The 16,591-nt window shown below is 42.8% G+C and overlaps 1 protein-coding gene across 1 annotated transcript in view; it reads left to right on the top strand.

The window, feature by feature from the left end:
- The first annotated feature begins 10,247 nt into the window (after nucleotides 1-10,247).
- Nucleotides 10,248-16,591, top strand: part of arhgef2b (rho/rac guanine nucleotide exchange factor (GEF) 2b) — a 39,087-nt gene continuing 32,743 nt past the window's right edge. The window contains exon 1 of the mRNA XM_085292987.1: nucleotides 10,248-10,505. Coding sequence (XP_085149113.1) covers nucleotides 10,449-10,505 — 57 coding nt within the window. The 5' untranslated portion in view covers nucleotides 10,248-10,448. The remainder of the gene's footprint in view (nucleotides 10,506-16,591) is intronic.

The following is a 16,591-nucleotide window of genomic DNA, read 5'->3' as shown; positions in this document are numbered from 1 at the left end:
AACAGGTGTAATTTCCGGTGTTCATGATGTCACACAGAGGTGTGGCTGCTTCAGCTGCAGGTCAGTCATTAGTGCTTTTGTAACAGGGTCATAAATCACATTGTTATAATTACACAAAATGTGTTCTAAACCCCCAAACTGCTTCTTTTATACCTGACTTTTAGGACCTCCAAGCCTGTAGTTGTGTTCATTATCAGTTAGAGCCCCTCCTCATTCTTTTCTTCTTCTTCTTTGGTGCAATACTATGTACCCCTTTTGCCTCTCCCCTTTTTCTACAATTCCCCTGTGGGAGAGGTGGGTGTCATTTCTTTCCAACACCTGATAAAAAAAAGGTAAAAGAAAGAAAGACCTCCAAGTAAATAATTTGCCCACTCCAGCTCCTACGACCAAATACAAACAGTGGGGAAGAGGGTTAGCTCAACCCACCACAGCTCCCAAGCTAGCAAGGAGTATATATTCATGCTAGCATTTATGGCGCCTAAAACACATTTATGATACACACATACTACACACTTATAACATCTTACAAAAACAGGCTTAATAATGACAATAACTGAACTAAAATCGCAATCATAAACATCAGGGTGGCTAAATATGAATTATGTGTGTTTTAAGGTATGTCAGATTTCATGTTGTTTTTGTTTTATCTTATGTCAAATATGTTACGTGTATATGCATACTTTATGTTTAATGTAAAAATAAATGCCAGCCCTTTTTCTACAATTCCCCTGTGGGAGAGGAGCTGGAGTGGGCAAATTATTTACTTGGAGGTCTTTCTTTCTTTTACCTTTTTTATCAGACACAACGCAGAATCACACCGGTTACACTTTACCATACTGCAATTTTGGAATTGAACCAGTACCAAGTAAACACAGGGACAGTATAAAGGCAGCCCAGTGTGTCGAGATTTATGACATCATCAGTGTTTCTCTGTGATCTTTCCACAATAATTAGTTACCACAGCTAAACACACGTTTCATGCATTATGGTGATATTCTATATATGAATGCTTCTGCTCAATGTCTTCGAATGGTTGATTCTGTGTATCATGCTTGTCTGAGGTTCATCACTAACTGTAAATTTCAGACTCACCACTGTGAGTTATACTCTCAGGTAGGATGGCCTGCTTTGGTAAGTCGGAGGAACTCTCATTTATACAGTTTTATATATAAGGCGATACTTGGGTTGCTGCCTTCTTATATATGTTCCCTGCTTGTAATGAAACATGCTGGTCGGTATTCTCTTCGTCCGCATGGTTACTTGTTGCTTTCTGTTCCATTTGCCCGAACTGAACTTGGTAAAAGAGCTTTTGTCCATTTAGCACCCTCGGCCTGGAACAAACTGCAGAAGGAATGGAAAATGACTGAATTCATTTCATTAAGTGATTTTAAATCTAAACTACGAATCCTTGAGGCCAAGTCCATAACATGCAACTGTTTCAATTAGATTGATTGTCATTTTAACTGACTTTTTATTTTATTTGAATTTTATTGAATTTTATTTTTATTTTATTTGTATTCTTTCACTTATTGTTGCATGTGTGTTGTTGCTGCCTGTGTTTGAGTAATTTCTGTAACTGTGAGACATCTGCTGCTGCCTATCTTGGCCAGGTCTCCCTTGAAAAAGAGGTTTTTAATCTCAATGGGATCTTCCTGGTTAAATAAAGGTTAATAAATAAATAAATAAATTTTGAAACTGTTTTGGTTTTGTTTGGGTTTTTTTGGGGGGGGGGGGGGAGCATGTAGACCACAAAGGCCGGGTCCTCAGGAGGATGCAGCCTACGAATTTGGAAAAGCGGCGCTGCAGAGGAGCTAAACCACTTCTTTGAGGTGAAAGGACCAGAGGTATGGCACACACAAAACACCAGCCCCTCTCGCTCAGTTTTTGCATTTGCGCTCGCTCGCAATGTGTCGCTCGCGCTCTCAACATTTCTGCCCGTGCGTGCTCAACTCTTTCTCTACACCGTTATATTTGTGCCACAAAACCAGCCAATCACAGACTTGGAGGAAAAAAAATCTGATTGGCTGTTTTGGTCTCCAATCAGCTCGAAATGACGAAATGCAATATCCCAGAATGCATTTGGTCCAAAATTCAAAGGAGGCAGTGGTGGAGGAGCACAGAGTGGCAGAGTTTGAAATATTACTCTTTCTGGGTCACAAAATAAACTTTTAAGATATTTTCATGCGAGAATGTTTCTGTGTGAACTTCAAATATCTGCTCGATTTATCAAGACATCACATAAGTGCTCTGACGTTTTCGGAGATGCCTGTTACCCACCAGCTGACCGCATAGCTGGACTGGCCATTGGGCATACCAGACATTTGCCCGGTGGGCCGATGATGATTTTTCATTTTTATGTTTGTTTGTTTTTGTAACGGTATAAACAATGAAAGGTGGTGGATTAGCCAATTGGTCATGATCAACTCTGGGCTGGACCAATTACAACACATCCATATTGAAGGGAAAAGGAACGCGATAAGTCCCGTACTTTAGCTAGAATGAAAAAAGACACAAAGCTGGAGTTATTCTGTCTTTGATGCACAGCTGCCTCTTCTCTCATCCTCTCACCCTCTCTCTCCTGTTGCTACTTCAATCATGAAACTGATCAATGATCAGCTGATCGTCTCTCTTGTTTGTTTATCTCCCACTTTGCGCCAGAAACAGGAAACCAGCAGATGTTGCGCTAAACAACAACAGCAGCACGTTCAAGCTTGATCAGCTGTTGTTATAATTTATTTAATATTACTTTCTAGTATCAGCTGATGTTTGCTGGAGCCACAGCTGTAAAAGCTGCTGGTCATGATATCGGTTTGGAAACACGAAGGTGATACAAATCATACATATATACCAACAAGACACAGTGTGCATCACTGTCACAGCAGCGTTTGTTTTAGTTCAAAGGCTTTATGGTTTTTCCTGTAATACCTGGTGGTGTAGTCGGTGATTTTTTTTGTCACTTCAGCCTTATATATTATGTTTAACCCGAGTGACCACCCGGTCAGCTGGTGGGTAACAGGCATCTCCGAAAACGTCAGAGCAGTTATGCAAATATGTGATGTCTTGATGAATCAAGCAGATATTTGAAGTTTACACAGCACCATTCTCGCATGAAAATATCTTAAAAGTTTATTTTGTGACCCAGAAAGAGTAATATTTCAAACTCTGCCACTCTGTGTTCCTCCGCCACTGCCTCGTTTGAGTTTTGGACGAAATGGATTCTGGGATATTGCATTTTGTCATTTCGAGCTGATTGGAGACCAGAGCAGCCAATCAGAATTTTTTTCCTCCAAGTCTGTGATTGGCTGGTTTTGTGGCACGAATATAACGGTGTAGAGCATAGGTGTCAAACTCTGGCCCACGGGGCAAATTTGGCCCGCAGCCTAATTACATTTGGCCCGCGAAGACATACCAAATTACTTTTAGAGCTGGCCTACTGGTATTATACAGCTAATATATATATTGTTTAGTATCAAGCTTTGCTTGTTCCATATTCAGTTTTTCAGCAAAACTTGTTTGAGTCCATAAGAAAAGATTCATTCTTATATCTGGAGGAAGTTTTTTTTTCAATAAATATTAATGTTAGCCCGCGACCTTGTTCCAGTTTTGAATTTTGGCCCACCGTGTATTTGAGTTTGACACCCCTGGTGTAGAGAAAGAGTTGAGCACGCACGGGCAGAAATGTTGAGAGCGCAAGCAACACATTGCGAGCGAGCGCAAATGCAAAAACTGAGCGAGAGGGGCTGCTGTTGTGTGTGTGGATAATAGCAAACACTGAAATACATTTTTTGCATGCAGGAATGAATTTTGTTCACTCAAATTCAGCTTTTCTTCGCTCAAAATAAATTTCTCCTCAAAATGCAACACTTGCACCTGCAAACTTTTTTTACGTGCGCTCAATTTTTTTTTACGTGCACTCAGAATAGTGGCACAAAAATAACGCCATACAGAGGCAGCAGCAGCTAAAACATTGGACAGCAGCAGCAACCCAAGCCTCATGGTGCAGGAGTATGAGGTGATGAGGTGAGATGCACACTGAGGACAGTGAACCCCAGAAAGGCCACCAGTCCAGATTGGGTGACCAGAAGGGCCCTAAAAGAATGTGCAGACCAGCTGGCTGGGGTCTTCACTAAGATCTTCAATTCTTCATTGTCCCAGTCCTGCATCCCGCCGTGCCTAAAGTTGGCCACAATTGTCCCACTGCCAAAGCGCACCAACATTAGCGGCCTCAACAACTACCCACCAGTTGCTCTAACACCTGTTATAATGAACAGTGTGGGCAAGTAAGTAATTATAGTTACTAGTTACTTCTTCAAAAAAGTAACTGAGTTAGTAACTGAGTTACAAGATTCTAAAAGTAATTAATTACTTGAAAAGTAACTATTGCATTACTTTAAAAAAAATGTTTAACCCTCTGGGGTCCATGGTATAACGGGCCATTTTTAACTACTTTTGATTTTCAGGGCTCAATCCTTGGCCCTCTTCTTTTTTCATTATACCTGCTCCCTTTGGGGTCTATTTTTAGAAAACACAAAATATCCTTTCACTGCTACGCAGACGACTGCCAAATTTATTTGCTTTTAGCACCAAATGGCCCAGGCTCCATCCAAATCCTTTTGAACTGCCTTGATATCAAAGCTTGGATGGCTCTGAACTTTTTGAGTTTCAATGAGAGTAAAACGGAGGTGATTGTATTTAGACCTAATAATATTTCATGTAGCCTGCTCGTAAATTGTGGTTGGCTAGGGTCTTATATCAAGCAGCATGTGACAAACTTGGGAGTCATTATGGACTCAGATTTTACTTGGACAAACATATTAGTTCGGTGTTGCAAAAAAGCTTTTTCCAGCTGGGGCAAATAGCTAAGCTGAAGACAGTTTTGTCAAGAGGTGACATGGAGAAGGTAATAATAATAATAATAATAATAATGGATTGGATTTATATAGCGCTATGCCTTTATTTCAACACGGCTTGACTATTGTAATGCACTGTTTTTTGGAGTCAGACAACGATCTCTTGCTCGTCTTCAGCTCATTCAAAATGCTGCTGCCCGCCTCTTAACTGGTACCCACAGCTATGAACATGTAACACCTATCCTGTCTTCTCTTCATTGGCTTCCTGTTCATCACAGAATCAATTTCAAAGTCCTAACACTGGTTTATAAATGCCTTAATGGTCTTGCTCCCCCATAACTTTCCGAGTTACTTCAGCCTTATATTCCTTCATGGACCCTCAGATCAGCTGACCAGCTGCTGTTGGTTGTCCCAAAATCAAGGCTTAAACGTAGAGGAGAACGAGCCTTTTCAGTTATGGCCCCAAAACTTTGGAATACGCTGCCTTTAGATATTAGACAGGCATCTTCGTTTCCTGTTTTTAAAATGCTCTTGAAAACACACCTTTTTTCGATAGTGTTCAGACTGGCTTGAGTTGATGTGGTTTTTATGTGTTTTATTATGTTTTATGTGAGCGTCAGTGGTTGTATCTTGTGTTTTATCCTGTGATTCTGTTCAGCACTTTGGGCAAACGTTTTGTTTTTAAATGTGCTATATAAATAAACTGGATTTGGATTTTCCCTCCACATTTCACCTTTAAAAACTATTTACTTTTCCTTGTTTAGTATCATCCTTTTCAGCACAACCTCACACGTCTGAATTTACAGTTATGTTTTCATTTTTTACATACTGTATTAGCACAATTGATCTAAAATCAGACAAAAACATAAAATCCGAGTAGAAAATTTTATATTTTTTACTGTAACAACCACAAACATGTTTAATGAATCATATTTCATAACTTTAAATGCAAATATAAATTGTCAATTTTAAAATCATATGCACAAGTTTTGCAAACATAGTTATTTGCAGCCATTTACCTTTTACCCTTTTTATAACCTTTTCAGACTATTTACAGAACAATCAGCTGTTCTTCATTCAGTAAGATGCCACACAAATTATTTGTGCCACTCCAATAATTTCTGTCCACTATAAAGGAGAACATCACAGCCTGATACCTGCAGGTCTGACAGCAGCAGGTGTATCACTCCTGTTTCTACCTGGAGACAGCAGTCGCCTCATTGTTCTGACACACAACACAAAACTATCCACAACACTACACACTAACTACACAAGACAACACATTAACTACACACTGCAAACACGCTAAACGTCACAAATCTCTCACATCTCAAAACTCGCTCTCGCTCTCTCTTTTTCTGCTCTCTCTCTCGCTGTCACTCCTAAATCTTCCGCCTCTTCCTAAACAACCAAATGTCATGTCGCCATATCATTTTTTGATTGGTCGACATGGTGCATTTTTCCACCAACACCAACATGTTTTTTGTTTGGTCATAAGCAGAGTGCTTGCTAGCGCTGTCCTTAGACAGTAAACGTGATGAAACTATTCAGGAACAAACGCCGTGTATATATTGTTTATCATGACTCTGGTTTTACGTGGCCTGTCAACACAATTTAAAAACTGTTATATATCACCTTGTTGCTTTGTCATCTTGAAGTGGTCATGTAATTGGCTTACCCCGACCACTTTATTCTTCTTCAATCAAACAGCAGCACTCATGCGATTGTTTTGCTCACTAGCTCCAGGTGTTGTGCCAGAAAGTGGTCGTCGGGCAGAAAGTGATTGCTGTCCGTGGGAGTGCCCGCAAATGCTTAAAGCTGTAGCGCCTCGATTACTTACAGCTACTTCTGTGTAACTAATATAATGTGCAGTAAGCTGAACACAGCTTCAACCGTCTGTTGAAAAATAGTAACGGACCGTATTTTGTTGTTAGTAATGGTAACGGCGTTGTAACGATAGGAACAGTAATTACTCATATTACTCGTTACCAGTGTTGGTCAAGTTACTTGAAAAAAGTAATCAGTAACTAATTACTGATTACTTCCCCAAAAAAGTAATCCCGTTACTTTACTGATTACTTATTTTCAAAAGTAATTAATTACTTAGTTACTTTTTAAAAACACGATTTACAACCTGAATAGTTGATAAAGCGATAGATCTTTCAGCCCAATTCTACTTTTTCTACATAATCCATCATACAAAATGTAATCAAATGGAAAAGTCTCTTTTTAAAACTTGTTTTATTAGTTTTAATCTTTTAACTTTATGCATCAAGCAAACATTTAATTATCTGCAACATTCTCTGACTGGAAGAAATTTGTTTAATATTTAAACCTATTTTCTGCACATTCCAGCACATAAAATATTTTTTTTGTGTGTTTACACTCACTCTTTCAAATAGATGCAAGTAAAACACTGCAGAAAATAAATAAAGTCAAAGACTAGCGGAGGTAGGGTAGGCAGAGGTTTGTCCTGGTGCAGGTGTGCCGCAGCGGTCAGTGGAAGAATCCACGAGTTTCTCTGTGAATTTCCCATTACGTCATAGCTACTCGGTGCTTGCTTGGAGGTTTAGGGGTTTTTTCGCTGTAAAAAGAAGTTTTCTTCCCACGCACAGCGGACACTAATGTTTTTGTCACTTTTTATGGAATTAAACTCAAAGTAAGGTCAGTACTTCCACGCTTTAAACGCTGCACGCTCATACTCTCTTCCGCACTCGATAATGATCCATTGTTGATCTGCACACAGCTGTTGTCACAAACGTCGCACTCGCTTACGTCACTGTCATGAGACATTCTCGCAAAAAAAATCATGGTTTTAGTAACACAGTAACGCAGTGTTCCTACGGGAAAGTAACGGTAATCTAATTACCGTTTTTGCAATAGTAATCCCTTACTTTACTCGTTACTTGAAAAAAGTAATCGGATTACAGTAACGCGTTACAAGTATCTCTGCTTGTTACTGAAAAAAGTAGCACCGTTAGTAACGTCGTTACTTGTAACGCCGTTATTCCCACCACAGATAATGAAGTGCTTCGAGAAACTGGTCCGACGTCACATCATGTCCTGCCTGCCACCCACACTCGACCCGCTCCAGTTCGCATACAGAGCTAACAGATCAACTGAAGACGCCATTGTTGCAATGCACCACATCACCATCTCTCACCTGGAACATCAGAGGCGATTCACCAGGCTGCTCTTTGTTGACTTTCGCTCTGCTTTTAATACGATACTCCCCAACAGACTAATAGTTAAACTGCTGGATATCGGACTTCCTTCTACTACCTGCTGCTGGATCAGAGACTTCCTGTCAGACCGTGTATAGAGGGTTAGAGTGGGGCCTCATCTTTCCTCAGCCCTCAGCCTTAACACCAGCTCTCCACAAGGCTGTGTACTAACACCCCTACTGTACACTCTGTACACACATGACTGTGTTAGTTCCCACCCAGTCAATGCAGACATGATATAGAGCTGAGGTCCAGAGCATGTCGGATTTGTGTGCAGACAACAACCTGGACTTCAATACCACCAAGACAAAAGAGCTCGTAGTCAACTTCAGAAGGAGGAAATCTGAGCTGCAGCATCAACAGGGAGTGCATGGAAAGGGTGTCCAGTTTCAAGTTCCTGGGTGTGCACATAGAAACAGACCTCCAATGGAGCTCAAACACCTCGGCGGTTTTAAAGAAGCCCCAACAGCATCTTCATTTTCTGAGAATCCTCAGAAAAATGGAGCTGAAGAAGGTGCTGCTGATCGTCTTTTACCGCTGCTCCATTGAAAGTGTGCTGACAAACTGCATCTGTGTGCTGTTCTCCAGCTGCACCACAGCATTTCAGAGGGTTATTAATATGGTCCAAAAAATCATTGGACATCCTCTTCCCTCCGTTAAGGACCTGTACAGCACTCGCTGTCTCCAGAGGGCACGCAGCAATAGTAATGTGCAATAAACATACTCATTCTTTTATTTATTACGTCATTCATTTGCTCATACCATTCATGCACTTAAAAAAATCCACTTTAATTTAAGTTACTGTGCTGTTTTGTTGTGCTATTGTACTAGGTATGACTGTGCAATGACAATAAAGAGTTGTCTTTATTTGCTGTTTTATCGGTTTGCTAGTTGTTGAATAGCCCTGATCAATGTAAATAGCTGACCTGACTGGATACCTCCCTGGACTTTTTAGGGGGAGGTAACAATGTTTAAAACGATAACAATAATATTTATATTTATAACAAGGTGCAATAATAATTAATGTGCAATAATAACAGTGTGCAATACACATACACTTATTCTTCTTTTTTATACTAAGTTAATATACTGTGTTGTGTTGTTTGTTACGTTGTGATGTGTCATATCGTGTCGTGTTGTGTTATATGTAGTGCCGACGTAGGACAGTTTTTCCAATTTCATTGTACTACTGTACTATGTATGACTGTGCAATGACAATAAAGAGTTATCTTATCTTATCTTATCTTAATAGTTTTGTGAGCTTTGACCTGAGATTCTGGCGTTTCTGGCAAAATACATTGATATTTAAAAATCAATTCAGAATTTATTGAATCAAAATCACTTTATTCAAGCTAAAATCGTTTTGAGTCAGAAAAATCGATTATTGAAACCCACCTCTATTTATAATTTAGTCTGGTAACCACCGGTTTCACTAACTAACCAGACCCCACTAACTGTGGACTGTGGGAGGAAGCCGGAGAGAACCCACGCACAAAAAGGCCCCGCCCTCATTGTGGAGTTGAACCACTACTGGCCGTGATGTCAAAATATCCATTTTTCCCTTTGAAAGACTAAAGGTTAAATATCAGCTGTATTTCCTCCGGCCAGTCAAGAGGGGGCGGTAGGCTTTCATGACGTCACTATCCTCAAGTTAATGTGTTTGTTAATTGCTGGCTGTCATGGTAACAGTGTGGCGGCCTGTGCCGGGAGGCAGTTGCAGACAAACGTTTGGCTCTGTGTGAAGTGATCTATCCGCTTCTGATCGATCACATGACTGTTGTGGAGCTGCTTCCGATCGGTCTGATCTGTCATCGATCGCTTTTTCTTTGTGTCCGATTGAGGTTCGTTTCTTGTCTACGCCAATGTACTCCGGTCTCCGCGCGCAGTGGGCGGGGATTGACCTCCGGGGTTCCACGTCACACCGCGATGGTTGTCCACCCTGCGCCCGCGCGGGCGGGTCTATTTTATCCGCGCAAGTCATCAGTCACGTGACGCCCTCGGCTGTCCTAGTGGCTGATGAGGGTCACGTGAGCTGTGGACACGTTGTCATAGAGACTGACTCCCCCCTCACTATCGTCAACCCGCCCCGGTAGAGAAAAGAAGCGCTCCCTGACAACTGGCGGGGGGCTGGGCTCACAGACCTGAGTGGATTGTGATTGGTCGAGCGTCCCAGCAGCGGGCTGAGCTGTGATTAGTTAGAAGTACAGAGCTTCGCTGTCAGTCAGAGAGAAGCCCCGCCCCCTCCGCTCAGACCGCGGACGCTCCGGGACGAGAACCGCACTTCTTTGATCAGAGACCGGAGCAATCAGCTGGATCAATCGGAGATCGGCAGGTGATCGACCATCGGCTGATCAGGGATCGGTTGATCAGGGGAATGTCCCGGCTGCTGGAGAGTAGGAGGCAGGACAGGATGAAGGAAATTAACCTGAAGGTGAGTTCACCGGAAAAAAGAAAGAAATGCTCTCCGGGCGCGTGCACACCGCTCCTCGCGGATGGATCGGGGCAGACGGCTGCGCGCGTCCGATCAGGAGTTATTGATGAGTGATCGTTGAGGGAGCGGCGGGAGGCGGCTGTTCCGCTTTGTTTCCGCTTAGACTGTTCCGTTACTATAGAGTATCGATCACAGCATCGATACCTGCTGATCAGACACTGATCGGCTACTGATCGGTCGTACACGCTGATCACCGATCGATCGATGATCAGCGTGTACAGGAGGCTGTGTTTGAACACGTGAGGAAAGTTTGAGGAGAAACGGAAACGGGACTTTTTTTTCCGTTCAGACTGGAAACTGCTCAGAGCGCGCGCGCGTGTGTGTTCAGCGTCCGTGTGCGTTCGTGGCGCGTGTGCGTTCGGCCTGTGTGCGTGTGTTCACACTGAGTTTTGGTGTGTATTAGTTTGTGTGTCCGTTAGCTGCAGCGTGGCCGCTTTGTCCTGCAGGAGGAAACGAGAAGGGGGAGGGGAGGCTGTGTGTGTGTGTGTGTGTGTGTGTGTCAGACAGGAAGCAGGGAGGAGGAGTGAATATTTGACTGTGAATATTTGACCTCTGAGCCGTAAATAAAGACGGAAACTGAGACAGGTGACACACTAATAAAGTTTAGTAGAAGATAAACCCTTTAAATGCTTAAAAAAACACACACACACACACCGTCTCTCTCTCTCACACACACTCCGTAAAACTTTATTTGAAGTCCTTCATTGATCTGCCATCAGTGAAACTGATCAGTTTTAGTTCATTGATCAACGCTGATCGATACCCTCTGTCTGCACCAAGTATTGCTACAGACCGACCAATCAGCTGCTTCAGATGATGATGAGAACATGATGGGAGGTGTGAGGCCCAGAGCAAATGTCACGTTGATCAGTGAGCTGACATTACCTGAGCTCAGGTGAGGAGGCTTCACTCAGTCAGAATAACCTCACATGAACACCAGATCATGTGATTACCGCCCCGTCACATGATCTCTCTCTAACGCTACACAATGAGGGCAGAGCTGCACTTTGACCTATGCTCAGGCAGATGCTTCACTCTGATGTCAGAGAAGGAAGCGAATGTTTCCCTCGTGCCAGCACGCGACCACGTTTCCATGATGACCTGACGGTGCGCTGCTATGAATTATGGGATCGCATAATCTCCCAAAGGGCGCCGCAGTGTCCCCTGGCATGGAGGAAGCTGTAAAACTCCTTTCAGCTCTGACTGAGGAACACTGATCTCACCATTAGCTGTGCGGTCATGTGACTGCGCTGCAGTGCATTGTGGGATGGAAGTAGAGCCGGTGTGTACTTTGCTGAAGAAGGAGTCCTGTTTCTATGGTTACCCACATGTTAAAAATTGACATTTTCAAACTGTGAGTGTATTTCAGCAGCCAACCACAGGAGGAAGAAGCCACAATCAATAACCTTTGACCCTGATCAGGTGACTGTGCGTGTGCAGAAACAGGTTATTAAAAACGAGTTTAATCAGAAACGCAGTTTGAACAGTTAATGAAAAATAAAGTCAACACTGCAGCTGTCACACACACACAGACACACACATACACACTGTCTCTCTCACACACACACTCTCACACACACACACACACACACACTCTCTCTCTCGCACTGCATGCTGGGAGTTTGATGGTGGTGAGTTTGGTGTGTCTGAGTGAGAGTGTGAGGTGTGACCCTTATTAGCTGAGGTGATCAAGCAGAAGACACTAGATATAGCCTTTCTCCAAGAAACACATACTGACAGTACAAATGAAATAGACTGGGGTCTGTGGTGGGGAGGGCAGCAGCTTCGTAGCCATGGGACAAATTTTAGTGCAGGAGTTGCTATTTTATTTTCTCCTTCTCTTAATGCAAATATTACTTTCAGTATGGAGATGGTAAAGGGGAGAGTCCTTATGGTGAAAGCTGAAATAGGTTTTATTTTTACTTTTGTTGTTGTCTATGCACCAACCTTAGGGTCAAGGGGACTGTGTTGTGTTGGGTGGGGACTGTAATTGTTGTCTTGACTTTACTTTGGATAGGACAGGGGCGGAGCCGCATCTTTATCAGATGTCCTACGGAAAATTAACTTGGTTGAGGCATGGAGGATGAAGCATCCTTCCCCAGGCAGTATACCTGGGTGAAAGTCAATGATGGCAGAGTTAGTGCAGCCAGATTACACGAGTTTTATTTGTCTGTTCCACTTACTGCTCGAATTGTTAACTGTCAGTGTTTTCATGTTGTTTTTTCAGATCATCACTAATTTCTTTTTTTTTTTTGTTGCCTGTCCCATTTGGATCTTTAGCCATCAGAATTGTTGTCTGAAGGCCAAGAAAGATGCCAAGCGGCTTTACTTTACCAATTGGATCATCATGGCCTTGCCATATTGGTCCATTTGATTGACCTTTATTATAATTATGTATTTATTTGATTTGATTTTCGGTTGTTACAGATGGGACAGACATGACTGGGGGATAGGACAGGGAGAAAGAATGAAAGAACGAGAGGGAGAGAAAGAAAGAAAAAAACAGAGGGGAGAAGAGACGGTGAGAAGGGGGGGAAGAAAAAAAAGAAAAACAAACAAAACACCTGGATCACCTGTATGGAGAAAAAAAACAGAAGAGAAAGCAAACAACAAAGAGCAACATAATAAAAAAACAGCACCATCACAATAAACTAGCTAGCAGTAGATAACAGTAGATGCTAAATATTACATGTTATTGTGCAGTACGTAAGATCAGCAGCGCACAATGTGCTTTGAGGTAGTTTGTGTAGTGTGAACACCCGTGTGCATACCTGTGTGGATCGGTACGTTTGTATTCCAAAGGTTTCTCCATGTAACGATCTGCTAGGGAGTGTGGGGAGCCATAGCCCTGTCCACCAGGACATGAAGCAGGTATGGAAGAGATCCAGGCCCCAGACATCCAGAGGCCCCAGAATACGAGGACCCGAGGAGGACCACCAGGGGGGCAACCGTGTCACCCTCCTGGGAAGAGCTGAGGAGAGCCCCAAAGGAGAGGTCACCCAGCAGCCACGGAGCAGAGACCAGAGGGGGTAGCCGATAAGTGCCCACGGGCTCTGCCGGCAGCCAGCTGTGCCAGAGAGGACCAGGCCTCAGGCTGTACCCCACCCCCCGGAAGGGGCCCAGCCGGGCCACAGGCACCAGGCCCCGCCAATCAGCCACCAGGAGTGAGCCGGTACATGCATGAGCGCCCAGCCCCAGACACCAAGAACCACCAACACACCAACATCTGAAGGCATCAGCGACTGGCAGGGAGTGTGGTGAGCGGAGATAGGCCTCCATACCTCGGAGAGCTTGAGATGTTCCCAGAGAGGTGAAGTCTAAGACCCAAGCTGACATATAGACACAGATGAACAGGCACACGCAGACATAAAACGTGCATTCCCACCCCCATATACAGAAAAAACAAATACTCGGCACTGCCCAAACATACTCTATATCCCAGGTCCGGGTACCCCTGCCCCCAGAGGGGCAAACCGTAGAGAGTTAGAGAGCCCTGCAGTTGGGCCGATGCACCAGAGGTCCCCATGCACCCACCCGCCCACCGACCCGGCAACACAACAACCAGGACAAAGGCCTGGCCAGAGCCCCGGCCCGGGGGCGGAGCACCCCCAGACCCCTAAGCCTCCACGCCCATCCCGGATCCACTCAGGGGCAGCCAGGCTACCAGGCCAGTAACCAACTTCCGCCAGCATAGACCCTCCCCCATCTCCGCTGTACGTAGCCACAAGGAAAACACCATCTAAGAGCCACCAGAGCCCCTAACCAGGTCATGGCCACAACCCCTGCGTTAGGCCTTCCAGGGAAAACGTCCCTAGGGAATCCCTAAACGCCCTAAGACCGTCCCTACCCCCATATCAACCACAATAGCAAAGGTAGGACTAAACCATAACCCCCACCCCCCCACCCCCACCCCCACCAGGTGATGAAGCCTATCAGAGGGATTGATCAAATGTGATGGCAGAGGCTGTATCAAGACTAATGTGCTCTATTAGATGGTTTTTATATTGGTTAGAATTAAGATTATTTTTATTTTCCAGTTAGTGAGGACCATAGGGCCGTAAAAACAATGTGGGCTGTGTTTATTTCTGTAACGACCTCATCCAAGTTGCCTAGCAAGCACACTAAAGGGGAGGCTGGAATGTTACATTTCAGACACTTTGATAAGTCTTCACATATCTCGCGCCAAAACTTCTGAACTGGTGGACAGAACCAAAGAGTGTGGACATAATTGTCCGGTGTATTTGCTTGACAGTGTGAGCAGTTATTGGAAGACGTATAGCTCATCTTGAACATCCTATGACCAGTATAGTGCACTCTGTGTAATATTTTGTATTGTATTAATTGCCAACTGGGATTTCTGATCCATTGAAAGGTTTTTAAGCAAATCTGAGACCAAAGGTTTTGGTCTAAGCTGATTGATAAATCCACTTCCCATTTTGCAATAGGAAGGGATATTGATTCATCTATTTTAGAAAGTGTTCTGTATATTTTACAGAATAATTTGGGGGATTTTAGATTAAAAAATTGTACCACACTTGGTGGTGTTTGTAATTCAGCTTCACTGGGATTAAATTTCTTTTTTACTATGGACTTAATTTGTTGATATTCCAAAAATCTTTTCTTGTTAATGCCATATTGTATAACTAGTCTGTCAAACGAAATAAAGTCTGTTCCTTCCAATGTATGTTCCAAGTATTTAATTCCTTTACCACTCCAATCTGGCAAGTTGATCATATCATTGTTTTGTAATACCGGTATGTCCGGATTGTTCCAGATAGGTGTACGTTTACATGGGATTAATGAAGACTCTGTCATTTTTAGAAACTCCCACCATGCTGTTAGAGAAGAGCTAATATTGATGCTTTTAAAGCATTCATGTCGTTTGTTGTTTGAGCTGATAAATGGTAGGTCTGAAATTTCTAGGTTATTACATAGTGCCTGTTCTACATCTATCCAAGGTTCATCTAAGAAGGTGTGTTTCAACCATCTAGAGATGAACTTGAAGCCTGTTGGCTAAAAAGTAGTGATTGAAGTTAGGCAGATCTAGTCCTCCTTTATCCTTGGTCCTTTGTAATGTTTTTAAGGTGATACGTGGGGGTTTATCTTTCCAAAGGAATTTAGAAATATACAAGTCCCTAGGGAATCCCTAAACGCCCTAAGACCGTCCCTACCCCCATATCAACCACAATAGCAAAGGTAGGACTAAACCATAACCCTGTAGTTAGATCTGCAAGCTTGGGAGAAACATTAATACCTAAATATTTAATATTTCCAGATTGCAGTCGGGTAGATGAAGAATTATGGAAGGAGCAATTAATCGGAAGAACTGTAGATTTTTACCAGTTAATTGAATAATCTTGGACTTTTGAGAAAGAGTTTATCAATGCAATCACCCCAGAGATATTGGTTTGTGAGTTTTGGCGAAAAAGTAACACATCATCTGCATAAAGGCTGATTTTATGTTCTACATCCATACATTTTAGGCCCTTAATTGTTGTAGCCTATCTAATTGCTGCTGCTAGTGATTCAATAAAAATTGCAAACAGTGAAGGGGAGAGTGGGCATCCCTGCCTGGTGCCCCTCAGGAGACAGAAGCTGGAGGATGTTTGGTCATTTGTTTATGAAAGAATTTCCGAAACCAAATTTGTGTAAAGTTGCAAATAAAAATTTCCAGTTAACTCTGTCAAACGCCTTTTCTGCATCAAGAGAGAATATTATGGTTTCAATATTTTTACTACATGAGTAGTCTATTAAATTAAGTAGTCTACGTGTATTTGTTGATGAGTGCCTACCTTTTATGAAACCAGTTTCGTCAGGATGAATTAAAAGGGGGGTTATTTTCTCTAATCTCTTTGAGAGAGCTTTGCAGATTATTTTAAGGTCTACATTTATAAGGGATATTGGACGATAGCTTGAAGGAAATACAGGGTTTTCACCTGGTTTTAGTAAGAGACTAATATTTGCAGAGTTCATATTTGGTGGAAGTCTGCCATTTTCTTTGATTTCCTGCAACATCCTGTGAAAAA

Source organism: Mchenga conophoros, linkage group LG11 (assembly GCF_057382185.1).
Source record: "Mchenga conophoros isolate Kocher_MC1m ecotype Shallow Benthic linkage group LG11, M_conophoros_male_GT1.1, whole genome shotgun sequence".
NCBI lineage: Eukaryota > Metazoa > Chordata > Actinopteri > Cichliformes > Cichlidae > Mchenga > Mchenga conophoros.
The sequence above is the reverse complement of the archived record's forward strand: the minus strand, read 5'-3'. Positions and strand labels throughout refer to the sequence as shown.